At 32.0% G+C, this 26,255-nt stretch overlaps 1 protein-coding gene across 7 annotated transcripts in view; it reads left to right on the top strand.

The window, feature by feature from the left end:
* Positions 1-26,255, top strand: part of LOC130214212 (transcription factor 4-like) — a 317,282-nt gene that overhangs the window by 62,649 nt on the left and 228,378 nt on the right. For all 7 annotated transcript variants that reach the window (XM_056445767.1, XM_056445770.1, XM_056445771.1 and 4 more), the window contains one exon: positions 4,377-4,473. In XM_056445767.1, coding sequence (XP_056301742.1) covers positions 4,377-4,473 — 97 coding nt within the window. The remainder of the gene's footprint in view (positions 1-4,376; positions 4,474-26,255) is intronic.

The following is a 26,255-nucleotide window of genomic DNA, read 5'->3' as shown; positions in this document are numbered from 1 at the left end:
AAAACAACACTATAAATTGAAGGGAGAAATGCTGTTAAATCAGGGAATTTCAATAAATATTAAGTTAAAAATGATTAATTTCTTCATTTGTGTAATATTTACAATGATGTTTTTATAATTCACTATTAATTTGTCATTAAAAAAACATTCATTCAAAACTTAAATAGAAAAAATGCTGAATTTTTAAAGGAGTTTAATTTATATATTGTTTCTATTCTAAATTACTATTTTATTATTAATAATTATTATTTACTATCAATTTGTAAGGAAAAAAGTACAAACATTTGTAACATATGTTTATTTATTGTATTAGAGGTATGAGTTTCTTGACCAATAAAATAACATGTTTTAAAATTCATTCGTTTTCTTTTCGGTTTAGTCCCTTTATTATTCAGGGGTTGCCACAGCTGGCTTACTTTTTATCTACTTTATAATATAATATAGTATAATATGATATAATCAATGTATATAATATTTTATAACAATGTTTTTATTTAACAGTTATTAATACTGTATTTAATTTATTTAGATTTGTATTTGATAATTACATTTCATTTAATTGTATTAAACTGGTGATTTATTATATTATTTTATTTGTATGGAATTGTCATAAACACATGGGTTTGCTGTTTTTAATTCATATTTATTTGATTCATTTAATTAAATATGTCCAAAAATATAACCAACGAATTTTAAAGTAATCACAATAGTTTTTTTATTTATTTTTATTTATTTTTATTTTTTTTAGTTTATAAGAAAATAATATTTTCACCATAGGAAAAATATAAAATGCTAGTAATATAATAAATAATAGTTGGCTTTATTAAACAGTAGCAGGAAATATCTCTGTGTGTGTGTGTGTGTGTGTGTGCGCGCACTGCTGTCAGCTGGTGTTGTCTAGAGATCAAAGGTCACAGTGATCGGCTCTCGTCTGCCATCAGCACATTTAACACTCAGAGGTCAATGAAGGATGTGCTTACAGAGCACTTTCACACACAAACACACACACAAACATACACCATGCAAGTGAGTCATATTTTGGTTGTGACATGCACAGTCATAAATACACAGAGATATGGAGAATATTGAATAAAATAATAAATAATATAAATAATTCATTCATTCATTCATTCATTCATTTTCTTTTCAGCTCAGTCCCTTTATTAATCCGGGGTCGCCACAGCGGAATGAACCGCCAACTTATCCAGCATGTTTTTACGCAGTGGATGCCCTTCCAGCCGCAACCTATCACTGGGAAACATCCACACACACATTCACTCATACACTACGGACAATTTAGCATACCCAATTCACCTGTACCGCATGTCTTTGGACTGTGGGGAAAACCAGAGCACCCAGAGGAAACCTACGTGAACGCAGGGAGAACATGCAAACTCCACACAGAAACACCAACTGAGCCGAGGCTCGAACCAGCATCTATATTTAATTATTAATGTAGGGGTATTACTTTGTTTTTGTAGTAATTTTATTATATTTATAAACCTAACCTAAAGTAAACTAAACTATCTTAAACTAACCTAACGCAACCTAAACGAAACCTAAACTAACCTAACCTAAAAATTTAACTAAACTAACCTAAACTAAACCTAACCTAAAATAAACAAACGAAACTAAACTAACCTAACCTGAAAACTAAACTAAACCTAAACTAAACTAACCTAAGATAAACTTAAACTAACCTAACCCAACCGAAAATAAAACTAAATTAAACTAACCTAACCTGAAAATTAAACTAAACTAAACCTAAACTAACCTAACCTAAAATAAACTAGCCTAACCCAACCAAAAATAAAACTAAACTAACCTAACCTGAAAATTAAACTAAAGTAACCTAAACTAAACTAACCTAACCTAAAATAAACTTAATCTAAACTTACCTAACCCAACCTAACATAAACTTAAACTAAACTAAACTAACCTAACCTGAAAATTAAACTAAACTAAACCTAAACTAACCTAACCCAACCTAAAATGAACCTAAACTAACCTAACCTGAAAATTAAACAAAACTAAACCTGATCTAAACTAACCTAACGTAAATTAAACTAAATTAAACTAACCTAAACTAACCCAACCTAAACTAACCTAACCTGAAAATCAAACTAAACTAAACTAACCTAAACTAAACCTTAATATAAAACTAAGCCTAAACTAACCTAACCCAACCTAATATAAAACTAAACTTAACTAACCTAACCTGAAAATCAAACTAAACTAAACTAACCTAAACTAAACTAAGCCTAAACTAAAACTTAAACTAATCTAAATAAACTAAATTCTTAAACTAAACTGAACTAAAATCTTAAACTGACCTTTACTAAACTTAATTTAATTTAATTAGATTTAATTTGAAATTTATTTTAATTTAATTTGATTGTCTGACACACACGTATGTATATCATTCCCTGTCTTTATTGTTGGTGCCATTAATTATAGATTTTTTTATATTTACTTTAAAATAATATAATATAATAATATATAATATAATATGGGCATGGTGGTGCAGTGGGTAGCACGATCGCCTCACTGCAAGAAGGTTGCTGGTTCGAGCCTCGGCTGGGTCAGTTGTCATTTCTGTGTGGAGTTTGCATGTTCTCCCCGTGTTCGCGTGGGTTTCCTCCGGGTGCTCCAAAGATGTGGTATAGGTGAATTGAGAAGGCTAAATTGTCCGTAGTGTATGTGTGTGTGTAAATTAATGTGCGGGGATGTTTCCCAGTAATAGGTTGCAGCTGGAAGGGCATCCGCTGCGTAAAACATATGCTGGAATAGTTGGCGGTTCATTATGCTGGGGTGACCCCTGATTAATAAAGAAAAGAAAATGTATAATATAATATAATATAATATAATATAATATAATATAATATAATATAATATAATATAATATAATATAATATAACATAATTTGTATATTTTTATAGAAATGTAATATTTTATTATATTATTTATATTTCAAATAAAAGTTTGTATTTTATAGTTATTAATATGATATTTTATTTTATTCAATTTTAATTTGATATTTATTTAAATTTAATTGTATTTAAATGAATTTAATTGTATTAAACTGGTATTTTCTTATTATTTTACCTGTAATGTGTTGTCATGAACAAAATGGTTTGCCATTTTTGTTTTATTTTATTTTATTTTATTTTATGGTTACACACACACACACACACAGACACACACACACACACACACAGACACACAAACACATGTATGAATATATATATTTGTAAATATCATTCACTGTGTGTTTAACAGTTTCATAATTTCATTAATGTCTTGTTTTGAATCATGATCTGATTTTATATTATAAAAAATAAAACATATTTTTAAGCATGTTTCTTATTTAGGAATTTATATACAAAATAAAATAGTTTCATTCATTTTAATAATTAAATTAAGATTTGTATTAACAATGTCTTCCATTTATGCACTGTAAAACCCAACAGGCAACTTTATCAACTGAAATAAGTGTAACTCAAAATTGACTGAAAGTTAATTCTACTCATTTGAAAAGAGTTTTGAACTCAGTGTTGGAGGTAATGAGTTAATTAGATAATTTATTACTTCAACTTACATGAGTTAGATTCACAGTACTCATATAGATTAGTTTTTGAACTCAAATGGTTTATAGAAATCAGTTTCCTTAAACGGTTTGAGTTGCCTTAACTTATTGGGTTTTACAGTACTCAGTTGGTTTGAGTTCTCTTTATTTTTTAGGTTTTAATGTGCTCAAATTGTTTTGATTACTCAAATGGAGTAAGTTCACAGTACTCATATAGATTAGTTTCTGTACTTAAGTGTTTTGTTACAATCGGTTTCCTCAAATGCTTTGAGTTGCCTCAACTTATTGGGTTTTACAGTACTCAGTTGGTTTGAGTTCTCCATTCATTGGGTTTTACTGCACTGAAAAAGCGTTGCATGCAAAACTGTTGCAAACAATTTATTTGTGTCGAATTTAAACAAACAAATACATTTAATAATGTTCAACTTAATTAGTTTGTTTAAATTTAGCCCAAATAAATTGTTTACAACCACTTAACGTAAAAAAAATTGAGTAAATCCAAGGAATCATCTTTGAATCATTTTTTTCAGTGTGTGCTCAAATTGCTTCGTTTACTCAAATGGATTAAGTTCACAGTACTCATTAGGATGAGTTTTTGAACTTAAATGATTTGTTACAATCGGTTTCCTCAAACGGTTTGAGTTGCCTTAACTTTTTGACTTTTACAGTGTGTAAATATTTTTGTTTATCAATATATTGTGTCTTTTAAAATGCATGATGTATGCATGTCTTTAATTACACTTTTAAATTATAATCATTTATATTCATTTAATCGTTTTGACCTTTACAGAATTATGCTGACGGCTCTCAGTACAGTCACATGACCGGTCGGGACCTGGGGTCACATGACAGCATCTCTCCACCCTATTCTAATGCCAGGCTAGCAGGTAGGAGTTCTACCGCCGAGCATCATGGGATATGTAGTTCTTCTGAGCACTGTTGCATTGGTTGTCAATTGGAATGAATAGAGCGATTCATTTGGTTGAATCAATTCATCTAAACGACTCATTTGAACGAATCAGCCCTGCTGGAATTGATATTCAGTGAGCAGAAAATGAATGTTCAATGAGTTTTGTTTGACAGTGGAGTGTTTGATTATGAATAGTCTGTGATGTTGGTTTTATTGTCCAGTGAATCGCAGCAGATTTGTTCGTTTAGCCATAATGTGATGCAGTTAATTTCCTCCAGATCATTAGACTTGGTTTTTAACAATCAAAACTGTCTCTTTCATAAACACGGAGTTCAGTTTAGCAGGATATAACATTAGAAAGCTGGATGCTAATGAGTGGGAGGGGCCTCTGCTTCTAGAGAGCGCTTGATTGGACGGAGTTTGCATACGCCCCTGAGTGCATGCTGATGTCATCGGTTGTGTATGCAGAGACAGAGTGGACCTTTTAAACGTGTTTCTCTGTAGCTTTTTTGTCCTCTGAGTTCCTTTTTTGTTTCCTTCCTGTGGAGCTCTGAGCGGATGATGACATCACTTCCTGTGTCTGGAATCAGTCTTCAGGAGAAACTAAAGTTCGGGTTGTAGTCGTTAAACTATCTTAAATTTTTTATATATTTTTAAAATGTGTTCATAATTGCAATTTAGTTTTTTATGTTTATTGTTATTGCACTGTGGTTTTAGGTTGCACCGACACGACCTCAAACGTAAACTTAAAAAGGCAACATTTCTTTGAAAATAATATATAATATTAAAAAAAACATTAAATATTTATTTGTTTATAAAATACTTATTTATTTTGCATATTTTGATTAATCAATTAATCAATAAATAGTCAAATAATTGAAATAAATTCGTTGATTATTCAATCAATTTTTACATTTTTTATTTTATGTTTTATTTTATTTTATTTTGCATTTATTTGATCTATTTTTTTATTTTATTTTATTTTTTATTTAATTATGTTTTTGATTTTATTTAATTTAGTAAAGACTCTGGTTACTTCATACAAAACACATGGAAAACACTCAGATATTACTATCGTTCATATTAGGGGTGTAACAGATCATCAATCTCACAGTTCGGAGCACATCATGGTTTATGAGTAGGCCCACAAGGAATCTGTGTGCGCAGATTTTTAGCCCATCATTGATTCTGTTTATTTACCTGTGTAAATGTGTGTAAATTCATATTTATTCAGTTTTTAAATTAATTTCAGTAATATTATTGACTAATGTGAACATATTTATGATTTATTTACAATATAGTGTGTACAGTAATATTTTCTGTCCTTTAGTAGATCTATTATATGAGAGACTTGCTTTGTTTACCAAATAAAGTGAATCTAATTGGATTTGCATTGTAAACATTAAATAAAAGTTAAAAATATATTAATTTTTAGTTCATATATTAAGGCTTTAGTTATGATACTCCCAAAATCATTCTGCATAAATCCACAAATTTGTAACAAAAATCTCAGCAGAAATAGCAAAAAATGTCAGCAGATTCCATCTGGCCCTAGCTATGAGTGATAGATTGATCAATTTTTGGATCAGCTAAAAGGGGAGGAGACAAATGTAACTGGTTTTGTTTAAAAAAAAACATATTTTATTTTAGTTTAACAAATAATGTTATTTATTTATTTTTTATTTTTATTTTATTTTATTTTATTTTATTTTATTTTACACACATACGCACACAGACATACGCACACACACACACACACACACACTTTATTTTACTTAACCAATAGGACAAAAAAGTTTCATCCTTTTTTTTTCTGTCTTCTCGTTTCTTTTTTATTTGAAATATCATATAATATTATACCATTTTAAATAGCATTAAATAACTATTTATTCTTTATTCATCTATTATTTTTTCTTTTAAAATATTGTTTTAAGTAATTATAAACAGCATTAAGTATTTTATTACAAAACTTTCAGCTATCATCAGTGTATTTAACAGCAAATTACTTATTACAAAATGCCTCGTTTGCACATTTAAATAATAGTGACAATGAAGTACAGAAAGAAGTACTTTATTTTACTTATATATTTAATTCATATGAATCACAAGGTGGCTCAGTGTTTAGCACTGTGACCTTAAAACAAGAAGGTCACTGGTTCGAGGCTGGGCCAGTTGTGTGGAGTTTGCATGTTCTCCCTGTGTTTGTGTGGGTTTCCTCCGGGTGCTCTGGTTTCCCCCACAGTCCACACACATGCATTACAGGTGAATTGATTAAATTGGTCGTAGTGTATGATTGTGTGTGTGTGTATGGGTGTTTCCCAGTACTGGGTTGCGGCTGGAAGGTTATCCACTGTGTAAAACATATGCTGGAATAGTTGGCGGTTAATTCCCCTACCCCTGATGATTAAAGGGACTAAGCCAAAAGGGAAATGAATGAATGAATTATTTGTTTACATTTAAACATTTCATTTATTTGCATGTTCATCTTTTATTTACAGAACTATTTGAATTTTTTATTTTGTTTATTATATTTAAATTTTTGTTTTTGTATTTCTATATTTATACATTATACACATATATGTTGTGTATGTATGCATATACACTCACCGGCCACTTTATTAGGTATACCTTATTAGTACCGGGTTGGACCCCCTTTAGCCTTCAGAACTGCCTTAATCCTTCATGGCAGAGATTCAACAAGGTCCTGGAAATATTCCTCAGAGATTTTGCTCCATATTGACATGATAGCATCACACAGTTGCTGCAGATTTGTCGGCTGCACATCCATGATGCCAATCTCCCGTTCCACCACATCCCAAAGGTGCTCTATTGGATTGAGCTCTGGTGACTGTGGAGGCCATTTGAGTACAGTGAACTCAGTCATGTTCAAGAAACCAGTCTGAGATGATTCACACTTTATGACATGGTGTGTTATCCTGCTGGAAGTCGCCATCAGAAGATGGAGACACTGTGCTCATAAAGGGATGGACATGGTCAACCATGCCACGTTTAAAGTCACTTAAATCCCCTTTCTTTCTCATTCTGATGCTCGCTTTGAACTGCAGCAGATCGTCTTGACCATGTCTACATGGTTAAATGCAGTGAGTTGCTGCCATGTGATTGGCTGATTAGAGTTTTGCGTTAACAAGCAGTTACACAGGTGTACCTAATAAAGTGGCCGATGAGTGTATATTGTGTTTACATTTCTAAAATATATTTATTAGTTGCCTAGTTTTATGTCTTTCATTTCTTCTAGAGCAATCTGTTCTGGATTTGTCTGTGAATTATTTATTTATTTATTTTTTACTCATTCTTGCAAGTGGAAATAATTATTTAAAATGATTTACAATGACCCGTGAGAGACGTGCATGCTGAGCGCAGTGCGTGTGTGTGCGCGTGTGTGTGTTAATGGACGCAATCAAAACATTGGCTGAAGTCTATAATAACAGCGAGGTGTTTAATAAAGACTAATCACAGTGGAATACACTCACTTTTAGGATGTTTGCTGGCGATGGAGGGTGTGTGTGTGTGAGCAGGTGCAGTCCACACACACACACACACACACACACACACACACTGCTGTCATGTACCTGCTAAATGAAGCACACAGAAGTTCCAGACTGTAAGCAGGTTTGGTGTGAGCTAAGAAGCTCTCGCTCGCCTCTTGTTGTCTCCTGCAAGCAGTTTTCCCCACACAAATACTTTATTGCTGTTTATTCAGCAAGCTCTTCTCTTTTTTCCCGTCGGCCTGCAGTATTTTATGCATATGGAGAAGTTTGTTTGAAAAGTGCTGACCTCTGTGATTGCTGGTAATTTATTAGAGGACTTATTTTGAAATGATGTGTGGAAAAGTAATAAGAGAGAAAAGAGAAAGATAAGGAGTGTGTTTCGCTTTCTGAGCAACATTACACCTGCACTTCATTCTGCTTTATCATGTGTGTGTGCTTATGCGTGTGGGTGAATGAGTGTTTGGGTGTTTCCCAGTACTGGGTTATGGATGGAAGGGCATCTGCTGCGTAAAACATATGCTGGAATAGTTGGCGGTTCATTTTGCTGTGGCGACCCCGGATTAATAAGGGACTAAGACGAAAGAAAATGAATGAATGAATGAATGAATGAATATTCATCAATTATAGCAAATTAAACCAATGAAATAAATAAAATAAAATAAAATAAAATAAAATAAAATAAAATAAAATAAAATAAAATAAAATAAAATAAAATAAAATAAATAAACAAATAAATAAATAAATAAATAAATAAATAAAATATACAAATAAGAAAATAAAATAAAATAAAATAAAATACAATAAAACAAATAAATAAAATAAACAAATAAATTAAATTAAATTAAATTAAATTAAATTAAATTAAATTAAATTAAATTAAATAAATAAAACAAATAAATAAATAAATAAAATTAAAGAAAATAAATAAATAAATAAATAAATAAAATAAACCAATAAATAAAATAAATAAATAAATAAATAAATAAATAAATAAATAAATAAATAAATAAATAAATTAAAATAAATAAATTAAAATAAATAAATAAATAAACAAATCAAATAAATCAAATAAATAAATAAAATATACAAATAAATAAATAAAAACAAAACAAAATAAAATAAAATAAAATAAAATAAAATAAAATAAAATAAAATAAAATAAATAAATAAATAAATAAATAAATAAATCTAGAAATTGTTATAAAATCTGTTTCTACATATGTTTATGAAATGAAATCAGATAAATGTTTTTATAGATTTATTTGCTGTAATATTATTTTCAAAATTGCTATCATTATTATAACTTTCTTAATCAATTATAGCAACTGACATAGTAAGTAAGTAATGTGTATTTATATAGTGCATTTATCGTGAATATCCATACACCCAAAGCGCTTCGCACTCATGAGGGTGCGAACTCTTTACACCATCACCAGGGTGCAGCTTCACTTGGATGATGCTACGGCAGCCACAGGACAACAGAACCAGTGCTTCACCACACACCAGCTATAGGTGGAGTGGAGAGACGGTGATAGAGCTAATTCAGTGGATGGGGATGATTGAGAGGCCATGATGGGTAAAGCTGGATTTATACTTTGGCATGGCGCCGCATCGCTCACCTCACGAAATGGACGAGGCTTTTATACTTGCTGCGTTCACCGCTGTGATGTTCTTTAAAAAGACAGGGGGCGGTCAAAAGGAACTGACCGCGAAGTCAGATGGATAAACAGAGAGTTAGGAAGTTTCCGGAACTACATCATATCATTAATATTGTTCAAGTTTTTAAAGTGTGTGTGTGTAGTCTTTGTGTGTGTGTGTAGAACATCTATACGTTGTCTGTGTAAAGTGTGTGTGTGTGTGTGTGTGTGTGTGTGTGTGTGTAGAATATCTATACGTTGTCTATGTAAAGTGTGTGTGTAGTCTTTGTGTGTGTGTGTGTAGAATATCTATACGTTGTCTGTGTAAAGTGTGTTTGTGTGTGTGTAGAAAATCTATACGTTGTCTATGTAAAGTGTGTGTGTGTGTGTGTGTGTGTAGTCTTTGTGTGTGTTTGTGTAGAATATCTATATGTTGTCTATGTTAAGTGTGTGTGTGTGTGTGTAGTCTTTGTGTGTGTGTGTGTGTAGAATATCTATACGTTGTCTGTGTAAAGTGTGTTTGTGTGTGTGTAGACAATCTATACGTTGTCTATGTAAAGTGTGTGTGTGTGTGTGTAGAATATCTATACGTTGTCTGTGTGTTTGTGTGTGAAGAGACTGTGTGTGTGTTTGTAGAGTATTCATGTGTGCGTGTGTTTAGTTTGTATGTGTATAGTGTCTCTCTGTGTGTATGAAGTATCTATACATTGTCTGTGTAACGTGTGTGTGTGTGTGTGTGTGTGTGTGTGTGTGTGTGTGTGTGTGCAGTGAGACTGTGTGTGTGTATAGTGGGTGGGTGTGTGTAGCTTGTGTGTGTATAGTGTCCACACAGTATCTGTGTAAAGTGTGTGTGTAGAGTATTAAGAGTATTTGTGTGTGTGTGTGTGTGTGTGTGCAGTGAGACTGTGTGTGTGTATAGTGGGTGGGTGTGTGTAGCTTGTGTGTGTATAGTGTCCACACAGTATCTGTGTAAAGTGTGTGTGTAGAGTATTAAGAGTATTTGTGTGTGTGTGTGTGTGTGTGTGTGTGTGTGTGTGTGTGTGTGTGTGTGTGTGTGTGTGTGTGGCGTATCAATGTCTGTAGTGTGTGTGTGTGCGCTGTATTGTCAGCAGGTGTTAATGAGATCAGTGAAGGTGCAGAAGAGCTGTGAGGGTCACCTGACTCTCGGACCCCCGAAACCTCCAGCGCTGCACTGACCGTCACTCCCACCATCTGTGTCTGTGTGTGAGTGAGTGAGTGAGTGAGTGTGTGTGTGTGTGCTGATGTTAACACAAAGACATTCTTTAAATACATGCGCAAACACACACACACACACACACAAACATATACGTGTCTGACGGTGAGGTGTGTGTGGTGTGTGTTCCCGCTGTCAGCATCACAGGGGATCTTTAGGTGTAAATTGACCATAAGCTCAAATCTAAAGAGATCCGTCTGAAACTCAGCTGAACTCAGGCCTCGTCCGCCGTCACCACGGGAACCAGCGTGCATACACACACACACATACGCACACACATACGCACACACACACACACACACACACACACACACACACACACACACACACACACACACACACACACACACACATTTTTAATGGATTATTATAATTTAATTAATCTCTACTTTGGGTGGCATGGTGGCTTAATAGTTAGGACTGTTGGCCTCACAGCAAGAAGGTCGCTGGTTCGAGCCTCGACTGGGTCAGTTGGCATTTCTGTGTGGAGTTTGCATGTTCTCCCCGTGTTGTCGTGGGTTTCCTCCAGATGCTCCAGTTTCCCCCACAGTCCAAACACATGCGCTATATAGGCAAATATTTCCATAGTGTATGAGTGTGAATAAGAGTGTATGGATGCTTCCCAGTGTTGGATTGTGGCTGGAAGCGCATCCGCTGTGTAAAACATTTGCTGAATAAGTTGGAGGTTCATTCCGCTGTGGTGACCCCTGATTAATAAAGGGACTAAGCTGAAAAGAAAATGAATGAAATAATGACCTAAATAGTTAACCACACATACGTTTTGTTAAGTGACTTAATCATTTGTTTATATATTAATATACAGTGCTCAGCATGTATGGGTACACCCCTCACATCTTTTTAATAGGAAGCTCGATATTTGTGCATATACATTAGATTAATCAGTACTGAAGCCAAATCTGAAGCTTATCTAACAAAATAACTTACGATAACGCTCCAAAAACTAGTACAGCCACATTTATATATTAGAGAAAAATATTAAATACAAATTTAAAAAGAGGAAAAATCAAGAGAAGCAAAACTTTTGTTGAAATTTTGTAGGTTGTAATTTATTTAGCGATATTCAGCTTGAATTTAATTGTATTATCTTTCAATTTCTAAACATGTTTGGAGACTAAAATATTATTTTAATAAATATATCTGTCTAATAAATCTGTTTTGTTTAAATGCACCAAAACACCCTGCCTATATTCACTGAGAAATGGAGAAACATATTCATTTACAACATGGGCTGTACTCAATTATGCTGAGCACTGTTTACATTTACATTTTAAGGTGCAACAAAGACATGTAAGAAGCATTAGTGTAATAAATTGACAAACATGTACATAATACATTTTAAATAAACTTATTAGATATTAAATAATGATCGTATTTCAATAATTTGTGTTATGCAATTATTTTAATATTATATCATGTAAAAATGAAAAAAGTAATAATATTTAGTGTACACCGTATATAAATGGATGTAAATAAATAATATATATCATTTTAGATAAATGTAGGAAGCACATGTCAAAAGATTAAATGTAAATAAATTATATAATAAACAAATAAATAAATTATATATTAAACAAATAAATAAATTATATAATAAACAAATAAATAAATTATATATTAAACAAATAAATAAATTATATATTAAACAAATAAATAAATTATATAATAAACAAATAAATAAATTATATATTAAACAAATAAATAAATTATATATTAAACAAATAAATAAATTATATATTAAACAAATAAATAAATTTTATATTGAACAAATAAATAAATTATATATTAAACAAATAAATAAATTATATATTAAACAAATAAATAAATTTTATATTAAACAAATAAATAAATTTTATATTAAACAAATAAATAAATTATATATTAAACAAATAAATTAATTATATATTAAACAAATTAATAAATTATATATTAAACAAATAAATAAATTATATATTAAACAAATAAATTAATTATATATTAAACAAATTAATAAATTATATATTAAACAAATAAATAAATTATATATTAAACAAATTAATAAATTATATATTAAACAAATAAATTAATTATATAATAAACAAATAAATAAATTATATATTGAACAAATAAATAAATTATATATTGAACAAATAAATTAATTATATATTAAACAAATAAATAAATTATATATTAAACAAATAAATAAATTATATATTGAACAAATAAATAAATTTTATATTAAACAAATAAATAAATTTTATATTAAACAAATAAATAAATTATATATTAAACAAATAAATTAATTATGTATTAAACAAATTAATAAATTATATATTAAACAAATAAATAAATTATATATTAAACAAATAAATAAATTATATATTAAACAAATTAATAAATTATATATTAAACAAATTAATAAATTATATATTAAACAAATAAATAAATTATATATTAAACAAATTAATAAATTATATATTAAACAAATAAATTAATTATATAATAAACAAATAAATAAATTATATATTAAACAAATAAATAAATTATATATTAAACAAATAAATAAATTATATATTAAACAAATAAATAAATTATATATTAAACAAATAAATAAATTATATATTAAACAAATTAATTATATATTAAACAAATAAATAAATTATATATTAAACAAATAAATAAATTATATAATAAACAAATAAATAAATTATATATTAAACAAATAAATAAATTATATAATAAACAAATAAATAAATTATATATTAAACAAATAAATAAATTATATAATAAACAAATAAATAAATTATATATTAAACAAATAAATAAATTATATAATAAACAAATAAATAAATTATATATTAAACAAATAAATAAATTATATAATAAACAAATAAATAAATAATATATACAGTTGAAGTAAAAATTTGTTTGTGAATTTTGTTTTATTTCTCAAATATTTCCCAAATGATGTTGAACAGATTCAGGAATTTTCCACAGTATTTCCTATAATATTTTTTCTTCTGGGGAAAGTCTTTTGTTTTATTTCAGCCAGAATAAAGCAGTTTTTAATTGTTTATAAAGCCATTTTTAGGTCAATATTATTAGCCCCCTTCAGCAATATTTGTATTGTCTACAGAGCAAAAATAAATAATAAATAATAAATAAAATAAATAATATGAATAAACAAATGAATGAATAAATAATAATACTTAAAAAGCAATGAATAATAAATAATAAATAAAAATAATAAATAAATAAAAAAATCTATTATATTATCTTTCAATTCTAAATATGTTTGGTGACTAAAATATAATTTTAATAAATATATCTGTTTTGTTTAAATGCACTGAAATGCACTGCCTATATTCACTGAGAAATGGAGAAACTATTAATTTTCAAAATGGGCTGTACTCCATGTGAGCACTGTATATTAGAATGAAATGAGTTAAATTAAAATAAACTTAAGTACAGCTCATATATAATCTCAGATTCATAGAGTATCACTAAATATTCATGTATTTAAATCATCATGCAAATATACTTCTATACTAGTTAATTAACATTTTTGAGGGATTTATATTGGCGTGCACTCTGGAGCAGCATTTCTCTCAGCGGTTCAGCTTCTTCAGACACGGTTGTGTTTGCAGATCTGTGTTTATTATGGTCTGGCATCTGGACTGCAGGTGGAGGCCTGGAATTCTTCAGGCATCCTGATATTCCTGGGAGAAAGCGTTTGATTGGTCAAGAGCTTTAGGCCACGCCTCTTGCGCTCTGACCAAGAGCTGAACGCACAGGCTGTTATTAGGAGGATTGTCATGTTAATGAGTGCTTGGGTTATCTACTTTTAAATCTTAAAATATTTATTAGCATTATAAGGTTTAACTATTTGTGTTGATATTTTTAATTTAATTTATATTTATTAATTTAATTTTTTTTCGTACTAATCTCCTTCGTCTAATCAAGCTTCTACATGTATTTTTAAGCAGATAAGATTATAATTATAATTACGTTTTATAATATATATGTGTCTTAAATTATATATAATTACAAATGAATTTAAAGTGTGTTTATTTATTCAGCTTGTGTATTGTATATTCTTATATGTTGCGTGCAGACACACACAAAAATACCATGGTACTTTGAATAAATACTATAGTTTGTGTATGTGTGTGTGCGATGAAGACATCAGGTCAAGCTCAGTCAGGCAAGAACTACAGATGAGCCCTCGCGGGAGCAGGACCAGGGCGTTCATGTAGGACCACTCGTATGTGTGTGTGTGAGAGAGAGAGAGTGAGCGCGTGCATGCGTGTGCAGATGAGCCCTCGCGGGAGCAGCGCCGGGTCGTTCATGTAGGACCGTGTGTGTGTGTGTGTGTGTGTGTGTGTGTGTTTGCGTGTGTGTGTCTGTGTGCGTGTGTGCGTGTGTGTGTGTGTGTGACAGACTGTGAAATGACGCGTTGTTGCGCGGCTGGGCTGCACCTGGGCCCTTCAGTCCTGATGGATCGGTTTGGTCATGTGTAATAGCCCCATCTGCCGTGCCTTGTTTTTCTTTTTTACTGATAAACACTGATCCCAGCGGCTGAGCCACATGAACTGGATTCTGCCGTTTTCCCGACCGGAAAAAAAGAAGAAGAGTGCGAAAGCACAGAGGTTGGGTTATTATTAAAAGAAGTGAGAACGAAAGGAAAAGTGGGATGAAATTTTAAAGCGTATCCTTGGAGACAAGTTGCTGCATGCATTGCATCTGCCGTGTGTGAGTGTGTGTGTGTGTGTTAATGAGCAGTGCACATCTCACTGAAGGGTTTTGGAGCTCAGCTCCATAATGACTTTTATTACAGCCAGGAGTTTCTGTAACCAAGCCAATTCTTAATTAAAGTCGCTGACATCATGCTGTAGTAATTAAGGACTGCATTAATTAAGCTGCGTTTTTTTGTGTGTGTTATTTTTTTTTCTTCGGATCGGACGGACGGATGCAGAAAGTTTGTCGGGATGCTAAGTTTGGGTCCGGGCCCCGATCATATCTGTGCATTCTGATAGCTAATTATGCTTGAGAGAACATCGACAGCTGCATTCATCATCATAAAACGTAATAATTAATGACATTCCGACAAAGAAAAATATGTAAATGAGCGCTCATTAGCATTTTCATATTCAGCTTCGATAATGCTTTTGCTGACAAGGCTGTAATTAATGAAAATGCATGTCGCAGGCAGGAGATTGGATCGGCTTCATTCCACGCACAATTCCCAAATGCTGGCATTATGGAAAACGAGGAGTGCTGCCAACTTTTTGGGGGCGAAAAAAAAAAGCGCACGCACACACTGAAAGCTCCGTATGCAAATGAGCTGCTGGCACGGAGCGCTTAACCCCTTGCAGACCGGCGGAGAGCGCGCGCATCCGGCCTGATGTGTGTTTAAGACAGGGAACGCTGCTGGGAATGTCGGCCGTGTGCTTTTGGGAATCCTCAGATGCACCTGTCCGTCCATCCGCTGAGCCGAGACGCCGCTGCTGCTGCGCTCCGTTACGCTGAAGAGAGAGAGAGTGTGTGTGTGTGTGTGTCGCTGGGGTACTGAAGACAAGCAACAATGTCGTGCGTTCGCGCGTCCTTGAGTTAACACCAAAAAATGATGGAAGAACAGATTTAAGGAAGCATTCGGCAGCGTAACCCACAATGCATCTGTGCACCAGAGCGGAGGAAAACACAAGCGCTGTTTGCAGCAGTGTGTGTCGTATACAGCCGAATGCATGCTGCTGTCACATGATTTCATGCTTTAATTCAGATGCACGAGCTTCTCATAAATACATGCTGCTTTTATATGTGCAATTACAGCTTCTCTCGTTTATTTAATTTTGCTTGCTTGTACTTCATGCCAATGTCTTTTAAAGGAGATGTAGTATGCAATAGTGTCTGATATATTCTGAATTACTCTCTTTTTGAAAATAGCACCTCACAAAGCATGCAGTCATTTTATAGACCTGATTAATTAGAATTTTTGATGATTTTAAATATATATTTTTAATCATTTTTAGTCATTTTGCAGTGTATACTGTCTGAAATTTCTGGAAAATACTGTCTTTTTAAAATAGCAATAAACATGCAGACATGATTCATTTCCTTGAATCTAGTATGTGATTTTGTTTCCACATTTAAGTGCACACTGTTTGATATATTTGTTAAAAGAAGTATCTGAAATATTGTGTAGTAATCAGTGAATTTCTTCATTCAGAGGCATGCACAATGCTACTTTTGCATTTATTAATTCTGTTTTTTGCAAAAAGAGAGACATTTTAGTTTATAGCGCTGCATACCGCCTGCTACATTTTAAAAGTAGTGTTTGAAATAGTATGAGCATGATTTATCAGCAGCATCTCCCAAATCAGTGCATTTATTTCATTTAACACATTACGTTTCCTACAGAATGTTTGTCCTTTACTACACGCTGCCTGCTGCTTCCTAAAAGCTGCATTTGTGCAGTGTGTAATATGCAATAGTATTCATGTTGCCAGATGTCTTCATCGTTTCACTTTTATTTCAGATGCATGAACATGCTGTCATTTTATAGCCCTGATTCCATTCTTTGAATCCTCTGTCATTTTTTTCTACATTATTACTGCACACTGTCTGATATATTTGTTAAACATATCTGAAATATTGTGTAGTAATCAGTAATGTTCCATTTCAGCATGCACAATGCTATTTTTGCATTTATTAATTCTGTTTTCTGTAAAAAAGAAAAAAAAATTACAGTTTATAGAGCTGCATGCTGTCCTCTGTATTTTAAAAGCAATGTTTGAAATAGTATGAGCATGATTTATCATTTATTTCATTTACCAAATTACATCTCCTACAAAATGTTTGTCCTTTACCACACGCTGCCTGCTGCTTCCTAAAAGCTGCATTTGTGCAGTGTGTAGTATGCAATAGTATTCATGTTGCCAGATGCAGTCAAAACATGCAAAACATGAAGTCATTTTATAGACCTGATTCCATTCTTTGAATCCAGTATGTCATTTTTTTCTACATTTTTTCTGCACACTGTCTGATATATTTGTTAAAAATATCTGAAATATTGTGTAGTAATCAGTAATGTTCCATTTCAGCATGCACAATGCTATTTTTGCATTTATTACCTCTGTTTTCTGTAAAAAGAAAAAAAAAATACAGTTTATAGCGCTGCATGGTGTCCTCTGTATTTTAAAAGTAGTGTTTGAAATAGTATAAGAGTGATTTATCATTTATCATTTATTTCATTTACCAAATTACATCTCCTACAAAATGTTTGTCCTTTACCACACGCTGCCTGCTGCTTCCTAAAAGCTGCATTTGTGCAGTGTGTAGTATGCAATAGTATTCATGTTGCCAGATGCAGTCAAAACATGCAAAACATGCAGTCATTTTATAGACCTGATACCATTCTTTGAATCCAGTATGTCATTTATTCCCACATTTTATTGGTGTGACATTATTAGTGCACACTGTCTGATAATTGTTGAAAGAAGTATGTGAAATATTGTGTAGTAATCAGTAATGCTTCATTCAGAGGCATGCAAAATGCTACTTTTGCAGTTATTAAATAGGCTTTATGTAAAAAGAAAAGTAAATGTTGTTTGCAATATTTTAAAAGTAGTGTTTGAAATAGCATAAGCATGATTTATAATGAGCATCTCCCAAATCAATGCATTTATTTCATTTACTAAATAACATTTCCTCCGAAATGCCTGCTGCTTTCTAAAAACTGTATTTGTGTAGTGTGTAGTATGCAATAGTATTCATTTTGCATCTTTATTCATCGTTTCACTTTTATTTCAGATGCATGAACATCTCACAAAACATGCAGTCATTTTATAAACCTGATACCATTCTTTGAATCCAGTATGTCATTTTTTTCTACATTATTACTGCACACTGTCTGATATATTTGTTAAAAATATCTGAAATATTGTGTAGTAATCAGTAATGTTCCATTTCAGCATGCACAATGCTATTTTTGCATTTATTAATTCTGTTTTCTGCAAAAAGAGAGACATTTTAGTTTATAGCGCTGCATACTGTCCTCTACATTTTAAAAGTAGTGTTTAAAATAGTATATGAGCATGATTTATCATGAGCATCTCCCAAATCAGTGCATTTATTTCATTTACTAAATTACGTTTCCTACAAAATGTTTGTCCTTTACTACGTTGCCTGCTGCTTCCTTAAAGCTGCATTTGTGCAGTGTGTAGTAGGCAATAGTATTCATGTTGCCAGATGTCTTTATCGTTTCATTTTTATTTCAGATTCACAAAACATGAAGTCATTTTATAGACCTGATACCATTCTTTGAATCCAGTGTGTCATTTTTCCCCACATTTTATTGGTGTGACATTATTAGTGCATACTGTTTGATATATTTTTAAAAGAAGTATCTGAAATATTGTGTATTAATCAGTAATGCTTCATTCAGAGGCATGCAAAATGATACTTTTGCTTTTATTAAATAGGCTTTCTGTAAAAAGAAAAGTAAATGTTGTTTATAGTGCTGCATACTGCCTGCAATATTTTAAAAGTAGTGTTTGAAATAGCATGAGCATGATTTATCAGCAGCATCTCCCAAATCAATGCATTTATTTCATTTACCAAATAACATTTCCTCCGAAATGCCTGCTGCTTTCTAAAAACTGTATTTGTGTAGTGTGTAGTATGCAATAGTATTCATTTTGCATCTTTATTCATCGTTTCACTTTTATTTCAGATGCATGAACATCTCACAAAACATGAAGTCATTTTATAAACCTGATACCATTCTTTGAATCCAGTATGTCATTTTTTTCTACATTATTACTGCACACTGTCTGATATATTTGTTAAAAATATCTGAAATATTGTGTAGTAATCAGTAATGTTCCATTTCAGCATGCACAATGCTATTTTTGCATTTATTAATTCTGTTTTCTGTAAAAAAGAAAAAAAATACAGTTTATAGAGCTGCATACTGTCTGCTATATTTTAAAAGTAGTGTTTGAAATAGTATGAGCATGATTTATCAGCAGCATCTCCCAAATCAATGCATTTATTTTATTTACTAAATTACATTTCCTACAAAAATGTTTGTCCTTTACTACACGCTGCCTGCAGCTTCCTAAAGCTGTATTTGCCTAATGACATCATCGTTTCACTTGTATTTTTAGTGGTGTGACATTTGTAGTGCATACTGCCTGATATTCTTTTCAGAAGTGTTTCAAAAATGTTTGTCCTTTACTACACACTATTTTTGCATTTATTAAACATGTTCTCTGTAAAAGGAAAAAAAAGTTGTTTACAGTTCTGAATTCTGTCCACTATATTTTAATAGTAGTGTTTTCATTCTTTTTTACTGGTGTGACATTATCACTGTCTGATATTTTTTACAAGAGCTATCTGAAATATTGTGTAGTGATCAGTAATGTTCCATTTAAATGCTAGTTTTGTATTTATTAAATATGTTTTCTGTAAAAAGAAAAAAAAAGTACATTTTAAAAGTAGTGTTTGAAATAGCATGAGCTTGATTTATCAGCAGCATCTCCCAAATCAGTGCATTTATTTCATTTACCACATTACATTTCCTACAAAAATGTTTGTCCTTTACTACACTCTCAGAAATAAAGGTACAGGAGCTGTCACTGGGGCAGTACCTTTTCAAAAGATACATATTTGTACCCAAAGAGTCCACAGTGGTACCTCAAATGTGCATTTGAGTGCCAAAATGTACCTAAAAGTACCTTTGAGGTACCACTATGGACCCTTTGGGTACAAATATGTATCTTTTGAAAAGGTACTGCCCCAGTGACAGCTCCTGTACCTTTATTTCTGAGAGTGTACACGCTGCCTGCTGCTTTCTAAAAGTTGTATTTGTGCATGTTTTTTTTGTCTCTCTGTGTGTGTGTGTGTGTGTGTGTGTGTGTGTGTGTAGTATGCAATAGTATTCATGTTGCAAGATGACATCATCGTTTCACTTTCATTTTTAGTGATGTGACATTATTAGTGCACACTGTCTGATATTTGTTGAAAGAAGTATCTGAAATATTGAATAGTAATCAGTGATGTTTCAGTCAGAGGCATTCATTCATTCATTCATTTTCTTTTTGGCTTATTCTCTTTTTTAAACAATTTTTTTTTATTTAACTTGTATTTAATTCATTAATTTGGGGTCACCACAGTGGAATGAACCGCCAACTTATCCAGCACATGTTTTACACAGCGGATGCCCTTCCAGCTGCAACCCATCACTGCGAAATCATTCAGAGGCATGCAAAATCTTATTTTTGCATTTATTAATTCTGTTTTCTGTAAAAATAAAATAAAATGTTGTTTATAGCGCTGCATACTGTCTGCTATATTTTAAAAGCAGTGTTTGAAATAGCATGAGCATGCAGCAGCATCTCCCAAATCAATGCATTTATTTCATTTCCTCTGTAAATGTTTTTCCTTCACTACATGTTGCCTGCTGCTTCCTAAAAACTATCTGTGCAGTGTGTATAGTGTGCAATAGTATCCATGTTGCCAGATGACATTATTGTTTCACTTTTATTTCAGATGCACGAGCATCTCATGAAACACGCAGTGATTTTTTTTTTTATAGACCTGATTCCATTGAATCCAGTATGTCATTTTCCCCTACATTTTTAGTGGTGTGATATTATTAGTGCACACTGTCGGATAATTGTTACAAGAGGTATCTGAAATATTGTGTAGTAATCAGTAATGTTCCATTTAAATGCTAGTTTTGCATTTATTAAAAATGTTTTCTGTATAAAAATATATTTATAGCGCTGCATACTGTCCTCTACATTTTAAAAGCAGTGTTTGAAATAGCATGAGCATGATTTATCAGCAGCATCTCCCAAATCAATGCATTTATTTCATTTACTAAATTACATTTCCTCCGAAAAATGTTTGTCCTTTACTACACGCTGCCTGCTGCTTCCTAAAGCTGTATTTGCCTAATGACATCATCGTTTCACTTGTATTTTTAGTGGTGTGACATTTGTCTGATATTTTTTGAAGTATCTAAAATATTGTGCAGTAATCAATGTCACGAACATCTCTAGAATAAATGCATTTATTTCATTTACCACTTTACATTCCCTCTGAAAAATGTTTGTCCTTTACTACACGCTGCCTGCTGCTTCCTAAAAGCTGCATTTGTGCAGTGTGTAGTATGCAATAGTGTTCATGTTGCCAGATGACATCGTTTCACTTTTATTTCAGATTCACAAAACATGCAGTCATTTTATAGACCTGATACCATTCTCTGAATCCAGTGTGTCATTTTGTTTTCACATTTTAGTAACATTGAGTGTATACTGTCTGATATATTTTGAAAAGAAGTATGTGAAATATTGTGTAGTAATCAGTAATGCTTCATTCAGAGGCATGCAAAATGCTAGTTTTGCATTTATTAAATAGTATTTGCTGTAAAAAGTGAGAGGAAAAAAATGTTTATAGTGCTGCATACTGCCTGCAATATTTTAAAAGTAGTGTTTGAAATAGCATGAGCATGATTTATAACAAGCATCTCCCAAATAATGCATTTATTTCATTTACCAAATTACATTTCCTCCGAAATGCCTGCTGCTTTCTAAAAACTGTATTTGTGTAGTGTGTAGTATGCAATAGTATTCATTTTGCATCTTTATTCATCGTTTCTCTTTTATTTCAGACGCACGAACATCTCACAAAACATGCTGCCATTTTATAAACCTGATAAGTTTTTTAAAATCCAGGATATGCATGCATATATAGAGTTGAGGGCTAAATGATTCACCCTCCTGTGCAATATTTATTCTTCGTCAAATATTTCTCAAGTGATATTTGACATTTTCACAGTATTTCCTATAATATTTTCGTCTTCGGGAGAAAGTCTTGTTGTTTTATTTCGGCTAGAATAAAAGCAGATTTTAATTTAAAGCGAAAACATTTTAAGGTCAATATTATTAGCCCCCTTAAGCAATATTTGTTTCTTTTAATTGCCTGCAGAACAAACCACTGTTGTCCAATACCTAAACCTAGTTGACCTAGTTTAAATGTCACTTTAAGCTGAATATTAGTATCTTGAAGAATATCTAGTCTAATATTATGTGCTGTCATCATGGTAAAGAGAAAATAAATCAGTTATTAGAGATGAGTTATTAAAACTATTGATTATAAATGTGTTAAATGTTCTTTCCATTAAACAGAAATTGGGGAAAATTGTGTAAATCTATTTAACTATATACATATACACTATATACATCCTGCAATCAACAATTGATATATTTCAGTAGTTATTTGTAGTGCATATCGTCTGATAATTATTAAAAATAGTATCTGAAACGTTGTGTAGTAATCAGCAATGTCTAAATCAGATGCATCGTCATCTCTTAAATGAATGCAGTTAATTATTGTATGCAATTAAATGCTCTGTAAATATATACAGTGTTTAAAGTAATTCAGTGGAGATTGTACATGCACATGCCACTGGAAATGGCAGCTCGAGTGCATTGCATCGTGTCCTACAATAGTAGCCATATATTGTAGTTAATATCATATTAATTATCCCACGATGAGCACTGGAGCTGTTTTGTTTGATGCAATCATTTACGTTGGATGTCCTTATAGTTTTTAATGCAGAAATCAGAAATGAGCAGCAAACACACACATACAGACATAGCTGTGGTTTCCTTCAGGAGGGTCGTGACCTGAATTTGTCACATTTTTCAATCCCGTGCATTAAAAACCCCCAGAAAAGCAGCATAAACGGGTGAAGGATGAAACAATGAGCGCTAAATGAAAAGATCCCGCTGGGGAAGCGCTCTGTTAGAGAGAGAGAGAGAGAGAGAGAGTGAGTTAATCTGGACCGTGGGATACGACAGACTGACGACGAGCAGATCCGCGTCCTCCGGCTGCCTTCGACTCCAGCTTCTCTGTGTTTTTTAGGATTTCTGAATCAGTGCATGAGGAGAAATCTTTTATCTCAAATCATGGCTGTTTTCAGGAGCGTTCACGCAGGCTGTGTGTTTGTGAGACATTCCCCACAATGCACTGCTCTCGCTTTGACCTTCCTGTTTTTTAACATTCATTCCGAAATTTTTTGGGCACAAAAAATATACAAACATTTACACTGTAAAATTGAGTAGTGCAATTAATTAGGGCAGTTTTTAACCTCATCTGCTGGATACAGGGTAAAGTAATGAGTAAAGAACTCATCAAATGGGCTGCATGTTAACCAGTGGTGTAAAGTAACTCATTACAAATACTCAAATGACTGAGTATTGAGTCGTTTTTCTCAGAAATTGACTAAGTAGTTTTAAAGATCTGTACTTTTACTTTCTCTTGAGTACATATTTAGTTAGGAATCAGTACTTTTTCCTGTCTATGTGGATTAGAAAAATCAGTCCTGTGATTTCTGTCCAATCAAATCACACACAGAAGGTAAATCACATCATACTGGACTACCTCAAGACGTGTGCGCTTTATAATAGCAGAAAACTGTTTGGAAGCATTAAAAGTGTCCAAGATGACCAAAATCTTTACACATATTGACCCAGAGAGTGTTTAGAAGCATGTTACTGATGAGAAGATGACAGATGTTTACTGTATGATGACCGAAATGGTCTTAAACACCCAGCAGGCACAGGACAGATTGACGTTGTACCCTAACATTGTGGGGACGTTGCCTTTTGTTTGGAAATGAGAATCGGGTTGACATCAGAACCCAATAACAGGCCGACTTCAATGTCCAGTGGGCAACCTAAAATCAACCAAATATCAACATCTAATGACGTTGTTTTGATGTTATCACTATGATGTCTATCAGATGTTGGATTTTGGTTGCCATACCTGATGAATAAATGTCAGTATTTGACGTCAATATAACGTTGGTTTAAGATGTTGGCTTTATTGGATTTTGGTCACTTTCTAACGCAACCTAAAATCAACCAAATATCACCATCGTTTGACGTCGTTTTTGGACATCAAAATAATGTTGTCCTTAGACGCTGACTAGACATCGAATTTTGGTCACCTGACATCATAATCTAACCTAATATTAACGTCTGATGACGTTTGTGTGCCTGCTGGGCAATAACTAAACGCACTACAGAATGTTACGTGTACACACATCCACAAATGACATGTAGATGCATCAGCTTTTTACAGCATCATACTCTCTACCTTTTAGTAAATATGAAAGGTCCTCATACTTTGAGTAATATTTAGATCAGACACTTTTACTGTATTTACACTATATTTTTAGGCAAGTAACCATACTTTCACTTGAGTGATTTTTCAGTCCTCTTTCCACCAGTGATGCTACACAGTGTTGGGCATGTTCCATTAAAAGAGTTATTAGTTATAGTTACTAGTTACTTCTCACAAATAGTGACTGAGTTACATGTAGAGAAGTCAGAATTATTAGCCCCCCTGTTTATTTTTTCTCCAATTTCTGTTTAACAGAGAGCAGATTTCTTCAACACATTTCTAATCATAATAGTTTTAATAACTCATCTCTAATAACTGATTTATTTTCTCTTTGTCATGATGACAGTAAATAATATTAGACTAGATATTCTTCAAGACACTTCTATACAGCTTAAAGTGACATTTAAAGGCTTAACTAGGTTAATTAGGTTAACTAGGCAGGTTAGGGTAATTAGGCAAGTTATTGTATAATGATGGTTTGTTCTGTAGACTATCGAAAAAATATACAGCTTAAAGGGGCTAATAATATTGACCTTAAAATGGCTTTTAAAAAATTAAAAACTGCTTTTATTCTAGCCTAAATAAAACAACAAGACTTTCTCCAGAAGAAAAAATATTATCAGACATACTGTGAAAATTTCCTTGCTCTGTTTAACATCATTTGGGAAATATTTAAAAAAGGAAACAAATTCAAAGGGGGGCTAATAATTCTGACTTCAAGAGTGAATATAAAAGTACTTAATTACCAGGGAAAGTAACTATTGCATTACTTTGAAAAGAATCTAATGTTAAATGATTATAAAATACATATAAAGCATTAGACTAATCTACACTGTTTTAATGTTGTTGTGGGACAATGTGAGAGACGACAGCAGCATGTCCTCAACTATTCATCTAGATATTATTGTGTTTAATTCTGTCTGAGTAATAAGTGTTTGCGCTGGAGAAAATATTAAGTTGTCTTTGCTTTGACGTCGTAGCAGAGCTCATGTTATCACCTGTGTAGCCACTAATGTTGTGGCGGCATGTGACGATTTGAGGTGCTTCATTAGATTAGAATTACTCGTCACAGATGCAGAGAGACTCTTTATTTTCCTGGGCATTTCGTACCATTGCACGATACAGAAACATCATTGCCTTTCACCTCAATGAGGGAAAAGTAGTGCTTATATTTTCAGTTTGCTAA

The sequence above is a fragment of the Danio aesculapii genome, chromosome 21 (assembly GCF_903798145.1).
Source record: "Danio aesculapii chromosome 21, fDanAes4.1, whole genome shotgun sequence".
Classification (NCBI taxonomy): domain Eukaryota; kingdom Metazoa; phylum Chordata; class Actinopteri; order Cypriniformes; family Danionidae; genus Danio; species Danio aesculapii.
The sequence above is the reverse complement of the archived record's forward strand: the minus strand, read 5'-3'. Positions and strand labels throughout refer to the sequence as shown.